The 22,079-nt window shown below is 51.0% G+C and overlaps 1 protein-coding gene across 1 annotated transcript in view; it reads right to left on the bottom strand.

Annotated features, from left to right (window-relative positions):
* Nucleotides 1-392: 392 nt before the first annotated feature.
* The window catches only part of UBR4 (ubiquitin protein ligase E3 component n-recognin 4), a 110,656-nt gene continuing 88,969 nt past the window's right edge, over nucleotides 393-22,079 (bottom strand). Inside the window, exons 88-103 of the mRNA XM_081086402.1 lie at nucleotides 21,799-21,886; nucleotides 21,158-21,285; nucleotides 20,172-20,279; nucleotides 19,590-19,709; nucleotides 18,711-18,901; nucleotides 18,157-18,330; nucleotides 17,692-17,791; nucleotides 15,194-15,412; nucleotides 14,163-14,276; nucleotides 13,180-13,322; nucleotides 12,636-12,761; nucleotides 11,415-11,609; nucleotides 8,496-8,720; nucleotides 5,343-5,433; nucleotides 4,508-4,670; nucleotides 393-2,048 (exon numbers count right to left, since the gene is read on the bottom strand). Of these exons, the coding sequence (XP_080942528.1) occupies nucleotides 1,984-2,048; nucleotides 4,508-4,670; nucleotides 5,343-5,433; nucleotides 8,496-8,720; nucleotides 11,415-11,609; nucleotides 12,636-12,761; nucleotides 13,180-13,322; nucleotides 14,163-14,276; nucleotides 15,194-15,412; nucleotides 17,692-17,791; nucleotides 18,157-18,330; nucleotides 18,711-18,901; nucleotides 19,590-19,709; nucleotides 20,172-20,279; nucleotides 21,158-21,285; nucleotides 21,799-21,886 (2,250 nt within the window). The 3' untranslated portion in view covers nucleotides 393-1,983. The remainder of the gene's footprint in view (nucleotides 2,049-4,507; nucleotides 4,671-5,342; nucleotides 5,434-8,495; nucleotides 8,721-11,414; nucleotides 11,610-12,635; nucleotides 12,762-13,179; nucleotides 13,323-14,162; nucleotides 14,277-15,193; nucleotides 15,413-17,691; nucleotides 17,792-18,156; nucleotides 18,331-18,710; nucleotides 18,902-19,589; nucleotides 19,710-20,171; nucleotides 20,280-21,157; nucleotides 21,286-21,798; nucleotides 21,887-22,079) is intronic.

Genomic DNA, 22,079 nt, shown 5'->3' with positions numbered 1-22,079 from the left:
TCCCGAAGGCGCCACGTCAACACCAGTGCCCCTAAGTGTCCCCTCGAACACAGCTCAGCCTATAATGGTGCCACACGGACAGCAAGCCGGCACCCGGTAAGCAGGCTAACACTGCTCACCCTGCACCTGCCCCACGCCCTTCGCCGTCCAGAAGCTGCCAGTGTATTCGCTGCCAGGATGTTATATAACAGCCACTCCGCTACGTGTACCTGCAATGGCCCCTCAGGGAGACCCTCAGATGAGGGGAGATGAGGGGCCCGCAAGAGGGCATCAACTTGCTGTATTCGGTGTATGAAGTCAGGGTCCCTGAGACCAAATCCTTCATCCGCCTCCTCCAGACATGTCTGGACCTCATGGAGACATGGAGCTTTGGTGAAGAAGAGTCAGAACTTGTAAACTGAAAGTGAATTCATTAACGGTAAGAGCAGCCATTTTCTTACTACACAGCAGGCAGATAATCTCATGTCAGCCTGGCAACCACCCTACCCCGTGGACACAACTTCCCACTTACAGGCACGGAGACTGCATACAGGAGGCGATGGAGCCGAACGAAGTGAGCACCTGACACGGCTTGGGCGATGCTGTGCCCTTTTCAGCCCAGTCCGTCCCTCAGAAGCCCATCGCCCCAGCAATGCCAGCGCCAATGCCAACGTGCACTTGTGCACACAATCACACACGCTCGTCTGCCAGGGCTGCCAGCGGGGCTCTTGCCACAAATGCCTTTCGTCTTTCTGGGTGGGCCCCAAGCACGACACTCACGCCTGCCTGTGGCGACTTCGTCAGAGGCTCTGGGAAGAGGCCTGAGGTCCTGGCTGTGGAACTCTACGAAATGGGCCCGGAGGAACCTCCTGTCCCAAATGGTCTGGCCTGAGGATGGAGCCACATACACTGGACATCAAGACAGGGGAGTCTGTCCCGCGGAGGAGCAGCGGAGAGCAGTCACGGAGGTGAGGAGACGGCACTGGTGAGCTCTTCCTCCCGGGGCCATCTGGGTCAGTCTCGCTGCTTCACTAGAGAGGAACGCTGCCCAGGAGCTGGGGAGGCAGGTCCTGAGGCCCCAGGGACAGGAGCCACAGTGCTTGAGGACACGGCGTCAGAGGCACAAACCTGCCGCCCTGGCAGCCCGGTGGGCAGCCCCTGGCAAGCGACCCTGGCTTTTCCTGAAGGGCTGTCAGAGAGGCTAGAAATAACGGCGCACACTGGGCCCGGCAGAGGGAAGTGCAGAAAAGCGCAGCTGCTCATTGTTCCGACTCTAAGTCTGCCCCAGGCCCTCTCCTAAGCTGCGACCCCGAAGAGAAGTCGCCCAAGGATCCCCGATTTGCCGCAGGCAGCAGAGTGTCGATGCGCTTGTTGCAGAAAGCCTAGTGCCCTATGGGGCCTGCCCTCTGCCGAGGACTAGAAAACCACCGGCTCCATGTGTCTTTGGGTTCCAGCTCTTAAGGCCAAAATTAAGAGAGGCCAAGGGGTTTGTTTTAGGAAAGATCATATTTATCAAATGCGGTGCCCCGACTTGCTGGCCGGAAACAGACAGGCTCCGTTTGATGCCGACAAGAGGCCAGAGATGGCGACTCTGCCGGGCCCGTCTTCCTGTACTGACATTGGAAGGGCTGGGCAGCCAAGGAAAGTGTGGCCCGTGACACCAAGGACGGGTTTAAGCAGCAGCCAACACCTTCTTTTTCAATGTGTATTAAGTCATTCGTTTATTTCTCAAGATGTGCACACTCAAGTATTAAGTTGGCCAGGACAACTCATGGCTCCTAGGTATGTACAAGTCCTTCCGTGGCTCGGGTCACAAACAACTTCAACTAGTGCACCACACACACAAGATAAAACAGGAAGCCTAAAACCCCAAGCCACTCCGAGAAAGATGGGGGAGGGAGGAGGGTACTTGTGTAGCGTCCTGTGGGGAACGATGCACAGGAGGGAGGAACACAGAAGGCGGAGGCAGCCAGCTTCAGAGGGTCAGCAGCGGTTCCGGGGCCGTCAGGGAACTGAGTTCAACAGGTCCTTCAGGAAGCTCTCTGGGTCGGTGATTTCTGATAGGAGGCCTGGGAACAGAGGCAGAGGCTGTTAGGAGCAGGACCGCATGGCCCCAGCCCATGAGTCATGGCTGCCGCATCCTCGCAGAGAACACACTGTACTCCAACAAGTTCTGACAGCTGCGGCCATGACTGGGATGAGAGTCACCGCGCCATGTTCTGGAAGAGGAGGCTGTTTGTCTGAGGGTGGTACAGGGGCAGAGGCTGGCCCACCATCTCCCTGGAGCAGTTCTAAGCCCGGTCCGTGGACCACAGGGTAAATGGAAAGGAAGTGTCCACAGCCCTCCCCGCACTCTCAAAAGGACCTGGACTGGGAAAGGTGCACACCACTGCCCCGGAGGGCTGGAGGACAGACAAGGGTACAGGCCCCGGGCCCATCGGCGCTTTAGCCACCAGCCCCGGGCCTTGAGCAGGCTGCCTGTGCTCAGAAGCTCCGTCCCTTCGACTATCACACAGGGACAGTGAAGGGTCCTTGCTTCATTACTGTGGGGATGACGTCAGGCATGTATGTGGAAGTGCCAGTGACAGAGGTGCTCAATCAGCATCAGGTCCCCCGCTGCCCCTGCCGCTCCCTCACAGGTGATCCCCCCAAGGCCCGGCAGCATGCCAACGGGAATCCGCTCCCCAGCTCTGCGCAACGCAGGGAAGGGGGCACCATCCCATGCTGGTTTTGGAAGGTGTTTCTGTCCTTGCATTCAATAGGGTGTGCCTGGTGTTCTGAGATTTTCTACCAGTTTAAACAAAGTAATGAAGTCACACTGTGGAAACAGGACCTCCGAGTGAAGGCCAGAGCCCCCCTGCACTCCCCTGCTTCGGGCCGCGGTGCTGCCACCAGTCCTGGGGCCGCTGCAAAGCCCTGAACTGAGCTGACCACCTTCCTTACCTGGTCCACCCCCTCCTCTTATTCAGACTCTTACATTCACACTGACAGTCTTGGTTTACTAGTACATTCACCAGACCCCTGGGTGACACACACAGTGCTCGGCCCCGAGGACACAAATGCACAGGCTCCCTCGTATCTGTAGGGGTCACTTCCTGGGAAGAAAGCAGGGAGAGTGGCTAAGGTAGGAAGTCAAGGCTGGAGGATGCACGTGGGAGCACCCGGTGAAGTTAACAAAGGAACCTCGGGTAGGAGGGCTAGCACGTGGCCTCTGATAACGGAGGGCACCTACAAGGCCATCCCAGTGCACAGCTCCCACCAAGGCCACCGCAAAGGACAAAATGCAAGCCCTAGGCTTTAGGGCAGCGGTTCTCAACCTGTGGGTCGCGAACAATGAAAATACATCCTGCATATCAGATATTTACATTACGACTCATAACAGTAGCAACAGTACAGTTATGAAGTAGCAACGAAAATAATTTTATGGTTGGGGGTCACCACAACATGAGGAACTGTATTAAAGGGTCGCGGCATGAGGAAGGTTGAGAAACACTGCTTTAGGGGAACTCCATCAGTTGGGGCTGAGCTGGGAGGAAAGAGAAATTCACACAGAGCATCATTCCAAACTCTTGAGAGTTTAGTTCCCAGAAGACAAAAACAAACAGAAAAATATCAGTGGGATCGGGGAGATGTTTCCCCCGCTTCTTTACACATCACAGCATTCCCACAAGGACCGTCAGGGGAAAATAACATAAGCTCCCGAGAGTCAGGCTGGTGCGGGCCCTCTGCTTCGGCCCCGGGAGCCCTACACTGGACAGACAGCAGTGCAAGGGCTGTAAGGCAACAGCACCCACAGTCCAGAGGCACCAAGATCTGTGCTCTGAGGTGTCTCTTCCCAGGAAGCGGCCACGTCACCGCCCCCTGTGTCACCTGATGCTTGGTTATGAAATCCACGCAACTTTTAATGTGTGTGCAATTAAAATACATGTCCGTGGTATAAGGAATCTGTACACAGGAAAGACAATGAACTTCATGTTTACTAGCTGAGGGATAAGGACTGTCTGAGGATGTCTCATATGACAAGAGCTCAAAGTGTTGCCCTATTCTTACAGTCACAGATGCTCTGCCTTGGTGTTTTGATGTTCACCATTTAAGAATCAGAGTTGAAATGTTCCCCATCTCCCCAGGGGCAGCTGTGACATAAGAGGCAGGAGAAAGACAGGGAAGCTCCACGGTCTTTCCCTGAACTGTCAGGAAAAGCCAGGAATCACAAGGGGGCTCTACCGATTTGCAGCGATGCCCCACTGTAGACGTAGTGAATCTCCAGCGCCTCTGCTACCCCACCTGCAAAGTGGGGATGACCACAGGCCTACCTCACCCGGGGCTGCCTGGCAGACCGGGAAATGCAACGGGCAGCCCAGTGCAGAGCTGCTGCTCTCATTATCAGTGCTTCCGATCTTTTGGTGGCCGACAGGCGAGTTCTCACCTGTGTTATCTGACATGTGAAGAAACAAGCTATGGCCAGCCCCACTAAGACAAACCAGTTTTGCTGCAGAAGATCTTTGAGAGACAGAACCTTGACACTGACCAGCCACGTCGAGGAACTCCGAGAAGGTCTCCACTGGCATGAACTCCTCCTGGAAGGTCTTCAGGACTTTGTCAGCAGCTTCGCAGATAGGCATGTCGTTGTGGCGGATGTATTCTGCTAGGGAGCAGGACCAGCCTCCCTCCGTGTTGCTGGTAGGCACCTTCTACAAGAACCAACAGCGGACAGGCCGGGGGGTGAGGGGGGATGACTTCATGCCTCGAGTCAGGCAGCCACGTCAGCCCGTGAAAGGAGAGCCCTCTTGTGTACATCAGTTTTCCCTGGAGGATGTGTTTGCTGCCAGGAACAATAAACTTCACTTCACTCCTCTCACAGCCCCTTTATTACACGCTGGGTCACTTGAACCTACAAGCTACAGCAAGTGACTGCATTCTTTCCTCCCACACGTCATACCTGCATTTCCCAAAGAAAAGGGACTCGTCAAGATGCCTTAATTGAGCTGTTTCATTCCGATTATGAAAGGAGCCACCCAAACCCTAATTCCTTCCAGGCAGAGAGGAGTGTAAGCTGGGCTGGAAGAAGTCATACTCAACAGGGCAACGAAGTTATCAAAACTGGGGGGACAAGAGCACACAAAGGTGACTCGGGAGGGAAGATTTTCCTGCAGAAGCAGGTCTACAGCAGGCCCCAGACCAGGTGGTGGAGTGAGCACAGACACGCAAGCGTCTAGGCTGGTGTAAATCCCTTCCCACAGTGGGCGCGCTGGTTTCTTGGGAGAGCAGCCACCTGTCGGCTGAGGCAGGGTCAGAGCCAGCAACACATCACCTGTCACCTTGCAGACACTCAGACACTGCTGAGCCTCCAATGGCATCCTTACCTTAAACATGTTGTAAATGAGATCGACGAGGGCCCAGAAGAGAAGGGAGGAGCGATAGGCAGAGTAGTCCTTCACTGTCTTGTCCGTCAGCCTGGAAAGAACATCCCACCGCATGTCAGGCAGGCCCGGAAGGGTCCTCACAGGACAGGGCAGAGCAGGGGGAGCAGGGGAGCCACAGTGATCTGGGGGTCACTCAGTTCTAGCCACTGTCTGTCTCGGCGGGCAGGGCCTTCTGAAGCCAGCGGTTTATTTACTACAAAAACATTCCCTGAAATATTCAGCTTTGGCACGGGCTGTCTTCCAAATCAGGATAAATCGCAAGAAAGGGAGACACAGTTGCGACATGACAACCGAAAGGCGACTGCCTTAAGGAGAGGCCAACCTCTCCTGGAACTCATGTTGCTGTGTGCAACCTCCACGAGCTCCAGACTTGCTGGGATCTAGCAGATGAGGTGGGAAACAAGGCCCTCCTCAGGCTGGGAGAACTGTTAGTCAGCAGACCTAAAGCCACCACACACAGCAATTTGTCAACACGTGCTGTGTTGAAAGCAGCAAGCTGGTGGAAAAGTGGCGATGAGCAATGGTAGCATCCAGGATGGAGGACACACCGCCCAACACCTCCCAATGCCGGGATAATCCTGAGCGAGCTGCTCACCACACCTTAGTTTCTACCCAGTATCGCCTGCCCCTACTTAATCCCATGATGCAGCTGAGGATTAAGGACCAGCCAGTCCCTCAGAACATGGGGCTATGTGCGACCACGTTCACTGCCTCCTCAGGAGGCACTGCCGGTGAGGAATGGTTACACAGGTGCAGCCACCGTGAAATACGGAAAGACTAGACTCCTCTCTGCATAGGGAGTGATGTATCGGGGCTAGAATTGGTTTCCAGCATCCAAATCTACAAGGGGTGTTGTCTGCAAACTGGTTTCACGTCTGTAGTAAGTAAAGGGTAGTTGAACCCTTGTGATGGGGATGCTATATACTTCAGAACATGATGTACAGAGCCCATAACTAAAGGGACTAGAATTCAGTATTAGAGTGTGTGTGTGTGTGTGTGTGTGTGTAAGAATCATAAGTCAGACAAGCACAGATGTTAACTTATCATAGAAGGTAAAACTATACCATATGGGCCTCACTCAGGTAAAGGGACAGTGTCCCATGGGACAGGCCATCACACTTAAGAGTCGGTAAATATAAATACTTTAAAAGTCAAATAATAATAAAAGGAGAATTCCATTTGCTGAAATATGCTTCCTGAACCTTCCCTCCACCCGATGCACTTTCTCCCTTGCCTGCCAGCTTGAGGATGCCACAGCCTGAAGGAAAAACCACCGTGAGGTGGGCCTGAGGAGGAGGCCGATGACCCATTTCTCTGTAAACAACATGAAGAGAAAGTCCTAGGCTTAAGTACTTTCAAGTCCCAGGCAGAGGACCTTTCTCTTCGAATGTAAAACATGCAGAAGAGGTCAACCTTTCTTGTGCAGATGCCTAGAGCCACATTTTTGTGTGTCTGCCACTGCCTCCCCCTCCACAATGAACAGAGCCTGCGCCAGTGACACTGCCCCAGCCAGCAAGATGACACCCTGTAATATCCTCCCAGCCGAGGCCTCTCCTTGGAGGGTGTCTCAATACTGTGCTAATGCCCAGCTCCTCCTCCAGTCTGTTTCAGGAGCACCCTGCTCACGCCCCCACATCACACCAAGTCTGGTCCTTCTGTGACTGTTTTGCCTTGGTAAGCAGGAATCTTGAATAACCCTGCCCAACTTAATTATTTAAGGCTGATTAGTAAAGGTGACTAAACTGCTACAGAGAAAATGGCAACTCCTGAGTATAGCTCGCACTGGATTGCCTAATTAAGCTGTGACCAAATCGGCTTTTCCTTAACCGCCTGGGACAGTAATGAATTCCAGTCTCCTAATTGAAAGCAAAACAGCTCCTGTGGGCTCAGATTTCACACCTGCCATTGAGAGCTTGTGCCCAGTAAATGCCACTTTATGTGCTAGGGAAGCAGGCCAGCCTGGCTTATCAACAACTTGGTATCCGCCAGATCTGACTTGTGATTCTGGCGGCTAGTTAACTCTGAATGCTTCGGTCTCCCGGGAACACTGGAAGTGATATGCCTGGAATGGGGGCAGGGGTTAGATAGGAATCTAACAAGACTCGCCCCTTCTGCTCCACACCAAGAAGCTGATGCTGGCCTGACTCAACAGAGCTCCAACCCAGCCTCCCTGCGGGCGTGAGGCCTGACTAGCAACCCTTGGTAAATCAGAGCTGATGGAAGTAAAGATACCACGTGTGCCAACTCAGGCACCTGACTGTTTCCACTTGGCCTGTCACTGTCAGGGGCCTGAAGGTCCCCCTGGGCCTACAAATGTGGAAATGCTCCCTCGGATCCAGCGAAAGCAGACTGCCAAGGACAGACCTCCCAGAAGGGAAGACTTTCCTCCAGGGGCAGAAGCAAGCTGACGCCCTCGCCCCTGCTCTGCCGCGCAGGGCAGGCAGAGACTGCACAAGCCACTGAGAGCCGAGAGTGGAGCCCACGGAGACCACTGAGTGTGGGGCAATCCATGTGGACATCCCAAGGGCTTCCTTGCAGATGTTTCTCTCAGGACACCTCCCATGTAACCCAAATCGCAGCACAAGGTCATGAAAACAAAGACCCCTTCCTGCCTCGGGAGCTGCCCACATTAACAGGAGAGAGAGAAGAGCTGTGGAACGTGGCAAGGTCAGGCAGGAACGTGACCAAGGAGGGAGACGACGAGCTTTTAATGATCAGAAAAGAAACTCCCCAACCGCAGCCATGCGGAGGCTTTCCTAGTTTATGCCAGACCAGCCGCCTCGGAAGCCTGTCACCTGTCTGAGCCCCAGAGGCCCGAATTCTCCTCCTCATCCCGTGCCTGGCTGGCTTCCTCTAGAATTTTGCACAGAGATATGCCTGGCTCTGCCTCTTTAGTGGCTGAACACCAGACCCAAGGTGGGCAGGCACCTGCCAGCCATCGGGTCTAGACTTGGGGTCACAGACGGAGAGGGGTCAGGACAAATGCGCATGCCTTCCCTTAGCGCACACACACTGCCTGGCAGTTTTCACACACTGGGAATACACCGTCCAGGCAACAGGGGGCAGGGGCGGCTCCCTGAAGCAGGTACTAACCTGGTGGCTCCTCCTGGAGCGACTGCCCGGGCGTGAGAGGTCACCAGCAGCCTCCGCAGGATTTCCACACGCATGGTTCTCCACCTCTCGGGGGGCAGGATGTGGAGGGCCAGGACTGTGAAATAGTGGGGCCCGTCCACTTCAAAGGCACTCTCCACCCACTTCTCCTTGGGCTGCTCCAGAAAGCCCTGGAGGTTCTTCTCCTCTCGGGAAGTTGCTCGGGTTCTAGAACAAAAGAGCACGATGAAACCAGGACGGGTGCCAGGGACCAGCAGCAACAGGGGAGGAAGGTGTGTTCAATTTCTCTTCTTCTCTTGGGTGTCCTGAACGCGTGGATCACAGGCCACACACACCCATCCCCTCCCCGCTCTCCAAGTGCTGCTGCTTCCCTTCCAAGCCCCTCTTGGTAGCATCTTCCTTGGCCCCTCCCCACCCCCAGCTCAGGTCCGACATAATTCCCAACAACTGCTGGCTTGAGCGCCCGGCGGGTCAGGTCAAGCACCTTCACAAACAGTCCACCACCAGTGACCTCAGAACCCTGGAAGGTAGCAGCACCTTTTTACCACAGTGACTTGCCCAAGGTCACCGAGCAGTAGGTGATGGAGCCAATGTGCATCATGAATCTCTGGCTCTGAGCCGGCCTTCTGCACTCCCTGACGCAGCGTGGTCTTATTACAGCCACATTGCTCACACTCCATCTGCACCACTGCTTTCCACGGCTCACTGTGCTGTTTGTTTCCCTACGTGTCTGTGCCCTCTCCCCTTCAATAGAACAGCTTTTTTCAGGCAAGCGCCACTTCCTGTTCCAAATCTTGCCTAAGCTCCAGGGACAATGATGACCATGAACTTTAACGCCAGGAACCATTCTAAGAGCTTCATATGGACATCCTCACAATAACCCTGAAACAGGTACCAGCAGCAACACGGGGTGGGAGGGTGTGCTCAATTTCCCAGTCTCTCAGAACTACAGCACAGAGAAAGTAAGTATTTTGCCCCAAGTCACACACTGGGGTGCGAAAGAACTGGCTTTGACCCAGGCCGCCTGGCCCAGAGCCTGCCCAGCATTAGTTAATAACTCTCTCTGCCCTCCAGGATGAAGCCTTGGCAGTGGTCACTGACGCGGCAATGAGGGCACTGGAGCCCCCCGATCGGTGTTTCTGGCTCCACGCTCTCCTTATAACCCAGATGGTGTTCTCAAGCCAGGAGTGCTGATGCCCTGTCCTAATGCCATGAGGTAAACCAAACACAGCACTAGGAGCCACAGAATCACAATTACCAGGTGTGCACACAGCACGGCCCAACTGGGCTGTGGGAAGCAGGGGCAGTGCGAGCACACCCTGAAGAGTGGCGCAGCGGGAACGGTGAGTAAACTCAACTCGATTTTCCTGAACTGGGAATCAGAGGCTTCTGCCATTGCAGACCTGCTCAGCTCTGCTCTGGATCACAGTGTCACACACTTGCCTTCATACACAAATGGTCCACCAAAGGCAGTCACCCCTCCCCCGCCCCGTGGCCAAGCCCGTGGCAACATGGAGTGACTAGGGAAGCAGTGTGCGGATGAGAGAGTGCCTCTCGGTGAAGCTTCCAGGTCAGCCTGGAACGGACCAAGATAATGACACAGCCAACTCCCTCGCCACTGACGAAGCTTGAGAGGAGTTAAAATGTCTAGCATTCAACGACACCTGAAATCACCGGCTCTGTTCTGCCAGGCAAATCGTGCCAGCTCCCCGCCCTGGGTCAGCTCTCCGCCCCGGGGAACAGTCCACTCTACCTCCTCGCTGCCAACAGAGACATGTCTCTGCAAAGGCCGAGGGCTCTTTCAAAGGCTACCAACACGCAATTAGCTCTCAGACCTGCAGCAGTTTGGGGATGGGAACATTTGTGCTGTCAGCAATGCAGGTGTTTCTCCTGACAGTCTAAACAGGTTAGCGGGTGACGTAATGCACTGATGGAGACCCACCTGCGCATCTTTTTAACAATGAAACCTGTGGTCTGGAGGTCAGCCATTTAACTCACAAGGAAATAGGAGGGAAGCAGAAGATAACATTGTTGAAGAGAGAAGGCCAGCAAGAACAAGAGACAGATTGTCCTGTTGCCTAAACGGAACTGTAGCTGCCTGTGTGACTGCACACAGCCTGTCAGTTCTCTGCCCAATAGATCTGGGGCCTCAAATATGAAACCATTTAATAAATCAAACCTAAGAGCTAACGTATATTAAATCTGCTTTTGAAATCTGGGGTGGAATAAAAGAATATTATTCTCTACCCCTGAGTGTTACTTTAAAATTATACTTTCACATATCAACCTAACTACCAGCAACTGAGCCTCCAATGGCATCCTTAATTGAGCTGTTTCAGATTATGATGTAGGGGTGCTACAAAACTACCCCGAATGTACATCTGGATAAAAATACAATCTAATTTTCCCTGGCTGCCTTCCTTGTCAGTTGACTTCCCCAGATAATCTTAACACTCCCTCCATTTTCCTCACACTTGCCAGAAGCATTACTTACTGGAGAGAAAACAGGGGAAGCAAGTCCAGTTTCCATTTATGAAACAGGTTCTTGGCTCTGCCACATCCCCTACATGTGAAACCCTCACCTCCAACCTACCACCTCCCCATCCAAGAGAAGTGAGTGTTGTAAGGAGAAGTAGGGGCTACATGGAAGTAGAAGTTTTGGTGGTCTGGCTTCTCCCAGTTTCCGTCCTCGCTGAGCTGAAGGTCAGGCCCGTGGCTGCCCACAGTGGGAGATGGGACGGTTTTAGAAGGGAGTCACCTAAAAGCTGTGGATGAACATTCCTACTTCAGCAAAGGCTGCCGTTGGTTAGGCACTGGCTCTAGAACTAACTAAGGCGAATATGGACACACAGGAGGTGTTGGGTCAGCTGGATGCTGCCCAGTGGGATGCGAGATACTAACGTGTTCAGGACGTAAAGCACAGTGTGAATGATGTACGGGATCAGGTGGATGTTGCTCTCGCGGCCACCCCCGCCGGTGTCCGCACTGAACGACTGCTCCATGGCGAAGCGCAGGAACAGCAGCTTGATGTCGTGGATGTTCAGCTGGTACGTGGGCTCCCGCTGGCCTGTGCATTCCTGGAGGTAAGTGTTGTGCCTGAGAGGGAGCAGAACAAGCGCTGAACAGAAGCAAGTCTCTGGTGGAGATCCCTTCCCTGTTGGCTGCACAGGTTGCACAAATGGCCAGCGGGATGAAGGGAGAGTCGAAGGCAAGGACTGAGCCAGCAGGAAGAGGACGTTTCACTTCTGCTGTGACTAAAAGTGATGCTTTCCAAGCTTTGATGAGAACCCATTGGTTTTGAGGGACCCACTTCTTGAGAGACCACTGTCATAGAACATATTATGGCCACTTCTAGAAGTACATTTTGGAATAAGAAAGGAAGACCTTATCCCTTCTGACTGACCAGGAAATCTATTCTAAGAATCATTTCCCCAAACTCTAAATAAAGGCTTTTTCTATGTCAATTTACATTATAATCTATTATGCCTTATTAACTATGTGACCTCAAGTAAGTTACTCAATCTCTCTATGCCACAATTTCTCATCTGTAGAGTGTGTCTAAGAATAGCACATGGTAAGCATTTCAATACTGCCTGTTGCTACTTCCATCATTATTACTACCAGGTACCAGTTTTATATCAATACCTTTTCATCCCTGAGCTTTAAAACCAGGACCTGTGGTGGGCACCACTCCACAAGGCAGCAGTCAGAGGTAAGGGCTTCACAGAAGCTTCAGCTACTCTGCATTTCAGGACAAGGGAGCCCGTGCCACTGAGCTATTAATTTTTATTATTTAACCCTCAGAGGCATATACCGTAGAAGTGAATTCTGGGAAATGTTGGCCTCAGGGACCAAGTCAGGCATTCCAGGTCTGATGTCCTTAGATCAACAAAGGTGGAGAGCAGTGAATAACTAGAAATTCTCCATGGTGCACAGACACTGCGGGTGCTGGTATCTCAGGAGAGTGCCCTCGGTTCCGAACAGCCCCTTGCCAGCAAGTAAAGAGACAGGGATTCCCAATGAAGGCCACAGGAAATGGTCTCACCACAGGCTGGGCTGAAAGATGACTCCCCCCAGCTCCTGGGAATCCCCTTTCCTACCGTGAAAATGCTCAACACTCACCTTGCCAAGCAAGTGGCAAAAGCTGATTCAGGGACGTGGGGTCCCCAGACCGGAAGGAGCCCATTGCACTTCGTGTTGGCGTTCTGCAGGGCGGCACTCTCCCACTCTTCCCGGCCTCGAGCCAGCCTGGATGGGAGGAGAGCAGGGATGAGTAGCTGCTGGAATTAACTGGGCAACCAGGCACCCGGGCAAGTGGAGTGGAGAGGGTTTGCTAACACGAAGGAAGTTAGCCCGTGCTCCTAACTCCACGCACAGAATTAGCCAAGTGTAATCCTGATATAGCAAGTGCAAGCTTCACTGCTTCAGGTAAGTAACATTGCTTTCACCAGCTTGGGCCAAAAGCCATGGGTATTTTCCTGGCAAGAATGGCTCTTCAGCCTATATGGTTAAAGGTAGAACACCCTGCTCCCCAGAGACTAAGGAACAGCATTAAAACTTCAGGGTTGGCAGCTGCCCACACCTGGGAAGTAACAGAGGTCTGGAGCTGAAGCCCAGGTGAGGGAGGGGCCCACTGAAGGAGCCCGTCCCCAGAGCCAGGGCCTACCTGACGGCTGCCAGGTGGCAATCGTAGTGCACGATGTTGAAGTGGGACACAGTGCTGTAGCCTTGCTGTTTCCGGGGCTTATTCTCCATCTCCTCCAGGGCTACCCGCTTGGTGAAGGTATAAATGCCCAGGACCTTTGTGGGCTGCAAGAAAAAGGAGGAGAGGTGAGGAGAAACTCCACGCAGGCTTTGGAAGCAGGTGAAGCAGAGCAGAAGGGACGCAAATGCCTACCCACCTAGGCAGGGACAGTCCAGAAGAGGGGGTGACAGCCAGCACCCAGGCTCGTGGTTAAGCACTTGACTGGGAGTGAGGGAAGCAACCAAACTAAAGCAGACGCTATGCAGGTGGAAAGACAGAAATGTATGTTTAAACTGCCCTTCTTTTGTCTTTGTTTTATTTATTTTAAAATGAATAAAGTGCCTTCTTGATAAGTCGGTTGCTTTTCAAAAATTATCGGGGGGCTCCAAAGAGCCTGTGTTACAGCAGGACTTAAAGGCCTGTGGTCCAGGATACTGCCCTTCAATAGCTTGGGTGCTCAGTAGTCAATCGAAGCTAGAGAGAAAGGGGACCCCTTTTAGGCCTTTAGGGGAGCAAACACGTCACTTGCTGCTCTGCTCCTTTCAGGTAAGGGGGAGCCTGATCTCCCAAGGTGTCCTGAATGGAAACAGCATGGTATGTTTTTAAAAGCCAAGAATTCTGGCTCTGTCCCATGACCTTTGCTCTCAGCCACAAACAGAACTTTTTACAAGTTTAAGGATAAAATTACATCAAGTTCTGGGCATGGGGCCTAGCAAGGCAGAATCCAGTGAGTGCTTGTTGTGTACGATCATGACGATGATGAAGGCAGTGCCTTCCTGCCTTTAAAGAGTGGCCAAGAAGCTAGCCTTGGCCAGTCTAAGAACAAAAGGCCTGCAGGCGAGGGCCGCCACCAGAGCAAGCAAGCAGGCTGGCCACCAGGCCCAGGCCCAGGCCCAGAGCTGTACCTGGAACTTGTACCCCTCCCTGCAGATGCAGCACGTGAGGCCCGGCTCCTCAATCAGCTCTTCCATCTGCTTCAGGAGTGTCGTCTTGGTCACGACCTGGCCCTTTTCATTTGTCTGTTGGGGGAACCCCAGGTGGTATGTCAAAAGGGGATTTACACACACACACACACACACACACACACACACCCTAACTCGGTGACACTCAAGGACAGGGCTGACCCTCCACATACACTAAAAGGATGGCTGCATCAAAAGGAATCTCTTCAGTTGGCTTCTAATGAGGGTAAAGACCCAGATTCCCTGCTATTCCCTTCCTGCAGGACCACTGAAGCAGAGAAACCATCCGGCTGGAACCCTGGCAAGTCGCCACTTGCCACCAAAACAGCCCCTTCTTTGTGCCAGCAATACCAGCTCTCAGCTGGCAAGGGCTGATGCGTTATGATTCATTTACTGTTCCCATGGGAGTTTTAAAACTGCTGACACTGAGTTTGCTGGTTTGGAGGAGGCTCTCAGAGGCCTACTGCTTCCTCCAAGGCCTCAGGACAGTGAAAACAGCACAGAGCCCTTCGTGTGCACAGACCGGGGTTCAAAGTCCTGTCAACCACTTATTAGTTTGTGCCTTGGCCTATTTACTTCATCTCTCAGCCTCAATTAGTTCATCTGGAAAATGGGTATAATACCACCTTATAGAACCACACAAAGGCTTAAATAAAATCTTACAAATTGCATAAGCACAATGCTTGGCAGATAGTAAATCCTTGATAACAATGGCTATTATCACCATTTTGACTGTTTTTATGAACTAAAATCCCTTAGCATCTGAGTCTCATCTGGACAGAACAGTCACAGTCACAGCTCTGAGGGTTGTTGGGAAGATTAGCAAGGTGAAGGGCCTAGCACACCCTCTTCCTCCATCCAGCCTTCAGCTTCACCGTGCCCAACCCCAGCTCTGTCCCAAATTATAAATCACTGTGCCACAGCCTCCTCCTCAGCAGGGTGGCAAGAACTAGGGACTCAGGGACTGGCTTTACCGTCATGCCCAGGGTGCCCAGAGCCTTCTGCCTCATCGCCATGGCCATGCGCTTCTTCTCAGCCCGGGTCTCCCTGCGGGCGGCGTCAATCTTCTTGTTGACATCAGGGTGCTCCCGCAGTGCCTCCAGCAGGTTCTCTGCCAGGGTCCCAATGCCCTCGTCGCTGGACACCTGCTCCAGTTTATGCAGGTTTGTGATGGAGTCAGTTCCAATCAGAACCTGCCAAGAAGGGGCCAGAGAGACACAGGCCTCCAGTTATGTAGACAAGTGTTCTTCCCAGGAGCTTAAAGGTTCAGAAAATCAATGGAATGTACACAACCTCGTGTTATCTGCTCAAGTTTCAATCTGATCCTTTCGTTCTAAACTTTGACAGATTTGGACAAATGGGGGCGGGTTCGGCTCTGCCAAGGGCCTCTGACCCATCACTATGCTCTTTAGCGTCAGCATCTCTATCTATAAAGCAGGGGGTAATGCCAGGGCTCCTGGGATGATTAAAATGAGACAACATGCAAAGCATCCAGGCACAGGGAAAGGGGTGCAGGTAAGATTCCCTGGAGAAGCAGCACCTGATGAGTCCTGAGTGGTGAACTCAGTGACTACCAAGCAGAGCAGGCCCTTGAGGTTCAGAGGGATTGTGTTAAGGTCTTCATCTGGGGCCACCAAACTCAGGAGCACAGGAGTTTTCTCAACCTCTGGATACTAGAGGTACAACTACAAGTGGGACTGGAGATAAGAAAACACTTAAAATGTATTAACAAGAAGCCCTGTGCTTGAGAAGGTCGGGAATTAATGCGCTATAGCACCACGCTCTGAACTGGGGGAGACCATCAGAACACCGAAGGCGGGTGTCGTCTGAAAAAGCTCTCCAGGTGAGCTGAGAACAGCAGCCTTTCATTGACCTCTGCACCACCCACATCACAAGTGAATTGATGGCAATTACTACATATTTGACGGTAAGTTGAAAACAATGAAGCCAACCTGCAATGTGAAAGCTCAGCACTCAATCAGATCACTCACTAGCTCATAAATCTATTCTCATGGCTTCAAATATGCAGCTCAACAAAATTACAGGGCCTCTTGTGTCTCAAGCTCTTAAACACCAAGCCCATAGTTCAACTGCCTCTGGTGAGGTAGCCCACACTCAACATTCTGGTGTTTACCGTGTGTGAGGCAGTGTTTTAGGTGCTGGGGAAACAAAGACTGTATCCTCCTGAAGCTTACATTCTAGTTAGGAGGACAGACTGTATGTTGAGAATCAAACCTAATGAATTCTGCCCACCTCACTTCAAACTCCAGTTTAGTAACTAAGAATAAGCCTGGTTATCAGCAGACCTGTCCTAAGCTCACCTCCTTCATGGAACCACCATTCACCCTGTCGCCCAATCCAAAAACTGAGCAGAGTTCTTGATTCATCTAGCTTCTTTTCTCTCCAGGTGCAATCAGCCTCCAACTCCATTCATTCTACCTCCTACATCTCTGCTGAATCCATTCACTGTCCCAAAAAGGTTACATGCTGTGTGATTCCATTTATATGATGTTCTTGAAATGACAAAACTATAGAAATGGAGAACAGATCAGTGGCTGCCGGGGGTCAGAGGAGTGGGGGTGCAGGAAAGTGGGTGGGGCTATAACAGTGCAACAGGAGGGATCCTTGTGGTGCTGAAACTGTCCTGAATCGTGCACCAAGATCAGCATCCTGGCTGTGATATTTATGACCATTTTTCAAGATGTTACCATTGAGAGAAACTACATAATGGGTATAGATATGATTTCTCTGTGTGCTTTCTTTTTTTAAAAATATATTTTTTATTGATTTCAGAGAGGAAGAAAGAGAGATAGAAACATCAATGATGAGAGAGAATCATGGATCAGCTGCCTCCTGCATGCCCCACATTGGGGATCGAGCCCACAACCCAGGCATGTGCCCTGACCAGGAATCTAACCATGACCTCCTGGTTCATAGGTTGACGCTCAAACACTGAGTCACACCAGCCAGGCATCTCTGTATTATTTTTTAACAACTTCATGTCAATTCATAATTATCTTGAAATAAAAAGTTCAATTTTTAAAAACCCCAGCCTGGCCACCCGCCCAGGCCAGTTAGGATTTGTGAGTGATAACAGCTGCCTCGGCCCGTGGGCAGCGATCAGCAATGAGCTAGAGGGGAACAGGTGGGCTCTCTAAGCACAGTTTTCAGCTGCCTGACACAGAGCAGAAAACAGGGTGATGATATTACTAATGTCCCAGTGACTGTGGCCAGAAAACAAAACTGTTTTACACTTGGGCCAGTTACACTCACAGTCCAACTGCTGCTCAGATGCCCTGTGAAGCCCCACATAGGAATGAGCTCAATGAGGAAATCACAAATGGAACTTAATCCTTCTCACAGAGAGCTGAGCCAGATGACCTCTGAGAGTGTCGTCCACTCTAGAAGTCTCACCTATCAGGGCAAGTCATGTCTCAAGGCTATCAAGGCAGTTATCTTCCAGGCTACTCACCTGGGTGGCAGGGTGCTGCATGGCCAACCCCCGAAGAAGCCTCAAGATAAATGGCAGGGCTGGGCGAGACAGAAACTTCTTCCAGATGTCAGCATCCAAGCTGCAAAGCAAAGAAAGGCTTCTTAGCAGGCCAGAGAAGCAAAGGCTACCTAGAATCCAGCTGTTGATTCTGATTTGTTTAAACATGACCCTCCAAGAGTGCCACAAATTATTACAAAGGACCACCCAGTTCAGCTGAGAAGCAGAGAGAGAGATGAGTGCTCTAAACAGAAACCAAAGGGCTGTCATCCTTTCCCCAGAGCTCCACAGGACTCCGCAGTGGCTCAGAGTCACCTTGGTCATTCCCAGAAGAGGAGGGAGACCCCTAAGGAGGGCAAAAGGGAATAATTATGCCAAGATGATGGAGGAGGAAGGAACCAGGACAAGAGGAAGGAAAGCAGTCACTTTGCCAAAGCCACTTCTTACTTTTTGGCACTGGGAATGTGCTTTTTCATGTAGTCAAGTGCATTCTGGGTGATTCCCTTCTGGAGAATCAGGTCCTTTAGCTGGTGCCCATTGCTGTTGTTCTTGATGCCAGCTGCTATTTTACAGAAGCAGTCCAGGAAGACTTTATCATCGCCACTGTGATCTTCATCATACCTAGGTGGAAAGAACCAAGAGTCTGAAGGTGTGAAAGGACTAGCATAAGCTGAACAACCTTCAACAGTCTATACGATCAAGTCTAAACTCCTTAAGCTGATCTGGTTCCTACCACTCTCCCTCTTACCTCCTCCATTCCCCAGCTTGTCATACCACCCCCCCTTCCCATTTTACATCCACTTCGCCTTCTCTGCAGAGCCAATTTCACACAATATATTTTAACTATGGATTCCGCGATTAGATTATGCCCCTTAAAGGTCCGCCAGACTGGCACATAAAAATCTGATCAAAATTCAGGTGCTTGTTCCTCAGACTCCCAGAACTAGTTCAAGGCTTTTGTGGGGACTCTCCCTTTGCCATATGAAGTCCAACCAACATACTTCTCAAAGCTGCAGTATGGTTTGAACCGCTCCACCAAGATCTGCATTTTCTCCACCTCTCCGAAGGAAAGGTAGGGGATGATGCGCAGCAGGCCCTGGAGCACACTTGGGTTGGAGCGAACGAAGGTGCTGTTGATCTGGTCCAAGAGCATCACCAACTGATCTTTGTCCCCGGTTAGGAGGAGGTTGCCCTGCAATCGGAAAGAGGATAGGAGGGCCCTTAATGGGGTCAGGACTTGGGCTGTAGCACTTCCATCAGCCACCAGAAGCAGCCCTAAAAGAACTGCCTCAGCACTACCGAGGGAATAAACAGTGTGAGTTCCACTTGATAAATCAGTTTTTGAATTTCTGTGATGGCTTTGTTAATAGTCACAGATGATCAAAGTACAATTTCCACTCCCTCAAGAGAATGTAGGTTCCCTGATGCTCATTTATTCGTTGTATCTTTAGCCAAAACATTCGCATCAGTAAGAATGGAGGGCAGCAATGGTGCAGTAAATGAAGAGAAACTGAACTGGGAGTTGGAGACCCGGGTTCTAGACTGAACAGCTCACTTCATTTTTCTGGGCTGTTTCCTCCACTGTGGGGTGAAGGCTTGGACTAAGGCCCCTGTCTATCAGCTAGAACATGTAGAATTCTATTAATGAGCATCTTCAGAGTGCAAGAATATCCCTAGCAACTTCGTTTCCTCTGAATCCACAGCTTTCAGGCTTTAATGCAATGATGTCACCATTAATTAGTTGAGCCTTGCCATTCCCATAGGTGAGCGGGTTCAGTCACTCTTGGGTGACACAGTGAGACACACACAGTGAGCCTGTTGCTGGCAATGAGACAGTGCAGGTTCTCAGTGTCTGCAGAGCACAGGCTGGGCTCACTCACCTTGTCCTCACTCAGGGGCTCAGCATTGGACTCATCCAGAATGATCTCCATGATGCTAAGCACCTGCTCGGCCACAGCTGCACCGCCACTGTCCTTGCTTTCCTGCTCAGCTACCAGGGCCTGCAGGGGGAGACACAGTCACTCTGAGGACAGCAACACAACCACTCATTGATGGGATCTGCTCCTCAAGGATGTCCTTCAAGACCTGACTTCCCAGAGATTGTGTGTGTTCATGTTCTCAGAGAGGACAGCATGTGGGTAGTGAAAATGTGATGCTCCACATATCTCTGCTTGCCCTGAGGTGTGTGGCACTACTTCTCCACTGGTGTGTGGTCTGGACTGTTTTAACGACTAAATTCCTCTTGTCTCTGATCTGAATTCTGGAAAGGGACAAGGAAGCTCTTGGGTGTCATGGTGACACATGGGGTGAGCAAGTAAGACAAGGGACACCTGAATGATCCAGACAGACAGATGAAGCACTTGAAAAGGCCGCAGTCCATTTCATCTGAGTCCAGAACTGAGCTGTCTTTCCCCCACCCAGGACTTTAGGACTATCTTTTGCAGCCCACACTCTTTATTTACCAAGTTTAGAGTTCCCAGCATGACATTCAGAGTGTTCATTTCCAGCTTGACCAGCTGCTGCCGGTTGACTTTCACCTTCACACAGTAACTGAACAATTTCAGCAGCACCTGACAAGAAAAGCCAGTCAACACCCATGAAACCACCTGAGAGTGAAGATGTGTGGACAAGCAGGAGCGGAATGCTGAAGAGAGGTCATGTACAATCAGCAGGTACTCCTCCTGAAACCCAGAGGGCAGCAGAGAAGTGATCCTTAAGGGGGCATGGTACGGGGGCTGAGTTCCCATACCAGGTAGGCAATTTAAACAGCAATGTTCTCCAACAGTAGCTCTTGTGGGCTGGGTAGATCCCCACCATCTCTAAAACCCTGGCAGAGACACCAATCCCCAATGGAACAGGTGATGCTCTGTTGCCTTGGGGAAAATTCTAGTACTAACTCAAGACTCTTAATAGTCAACAGGAAGATTCCAAAGCTCATGGCCTGTGGCAGCTCAGAACCATGTAGGTCATTTAAGACACGGGCACATTACCTCACAGCCATTGGAGGTAAAAATCATAGTGTAATATCTGTGCTGCCTTTGAAATCCTCTTTCCTTACTAATGAGACCAATGAGTAATCAAACAAAAATCCTACAAGAAATGAAAGGATTACTTACAAAATTTATTTAAAAAGCAATAATAGGTAATAACAGACACAAGTACTGTTTTTAGAAAAAGACAATCAGACACTGGTTCCATAAGTGACTAAAGGGACTTAGCAAAGGCTGCCATCATACTGGTGTTTTGGGGGAGTGGGCCAGGAAGAGTGCAGTGAGGAAAAGGAGCCTAGATGTAGAGCTCAGGAAAGTTGCCTTCACTGGCTTGCACTGGTTCATGGCACCATGCTGCCCTCTAGAGTTAAATGGCACAATGACCACAAGCTTCTTTCCATAGGGGTCTGTCTCTCCCAAAGCAGAAGGCTGGTCCCACCTCACTGCCTCCAACTCACTGTTAGAAGGTGTCGTCCCTGCTTGAAATCTTTGATCCCTGCCAATCTGTTAAGCATGCATTCCAGACCCCCACACTGGGCCATCACACCAGCCATCTTATACACTTCTTCTTCATCTTCTTCTTCATCTGGAGGAGAAGGGAAGTCAAGCACACACAGAGGAAAAGGTGAAGACGGGCATAAAACTGACAGCCCTCTTCCGGGCTGGTAGCTATTTCCCTTTTTTCATATCTCCAATAAAGACAGTCAATAAAAGGGGTCAATATTGTATATTAAACTACACCACCTCACTCTCAATAGCTTTTTAAAGATTCAAGTCATTAAAATTATTTACTCAAATATGTGAAAATATAAGTACCACAACCATCAATTAAAAAAAAAACTAAGCTAAAAATAAATCTACACTCAAATTTGTTGCTAATGACATTATTTTCCCCAAGGCCGGTTATGTGTTTTTCTCCCCAACCCCAGAGATATCTGAATCAGGCCACAGATACCTGTATTTTTCCTCAGAGAAGTAATCTCCCCTCAATTCTAATCAGAGTATTTGCCCAGAATACCTCTAAGTCCCAGGGCGTGAACCTCTGATTGGTCCCAAACCTCAACCCAACATGCAGCAGTATCTGTGAAAAGGGCCACACCTGTGGTGGAATCCAGGGACTCGATGAACTCCTCAGTGGCATCACCCAGCAGCCCCCGCATTCGATAAACAATCCTCATGGGCTCTCCCTGAGCAGAGATAGTTGAAGAAAGGTACTTGTAAATAGGCCCAGAAAATACAAAGATCTGAATACCTGGACTCAAGTAATGCTTCAGCAGTGTGGACAACTTCTATTTCTCTACGTGATGTGAACCACAGCATCTAGAATCCAAATGCACTGCACTCCCTTAAAGGGAAGGAAGCTAACTCATTTAATGTCTA

Source organism: Myotis nattereri, assembly GCF_964212035.1.
Source record: "Myotis nattereri genome assembly, chromosome: 3".
NCBI classification, from domain to species: domain Eukaryota; kingdom Metazoa; phylum Chordata; class Mammalia; order Chiroptera; family Vespertilionidae; genus Myotis; species Myotis nattereri.
Note: the sequence above shows the minus strand (reverse complement) of the source record. Positions and strands in the feature narration are given on the sequence as shown.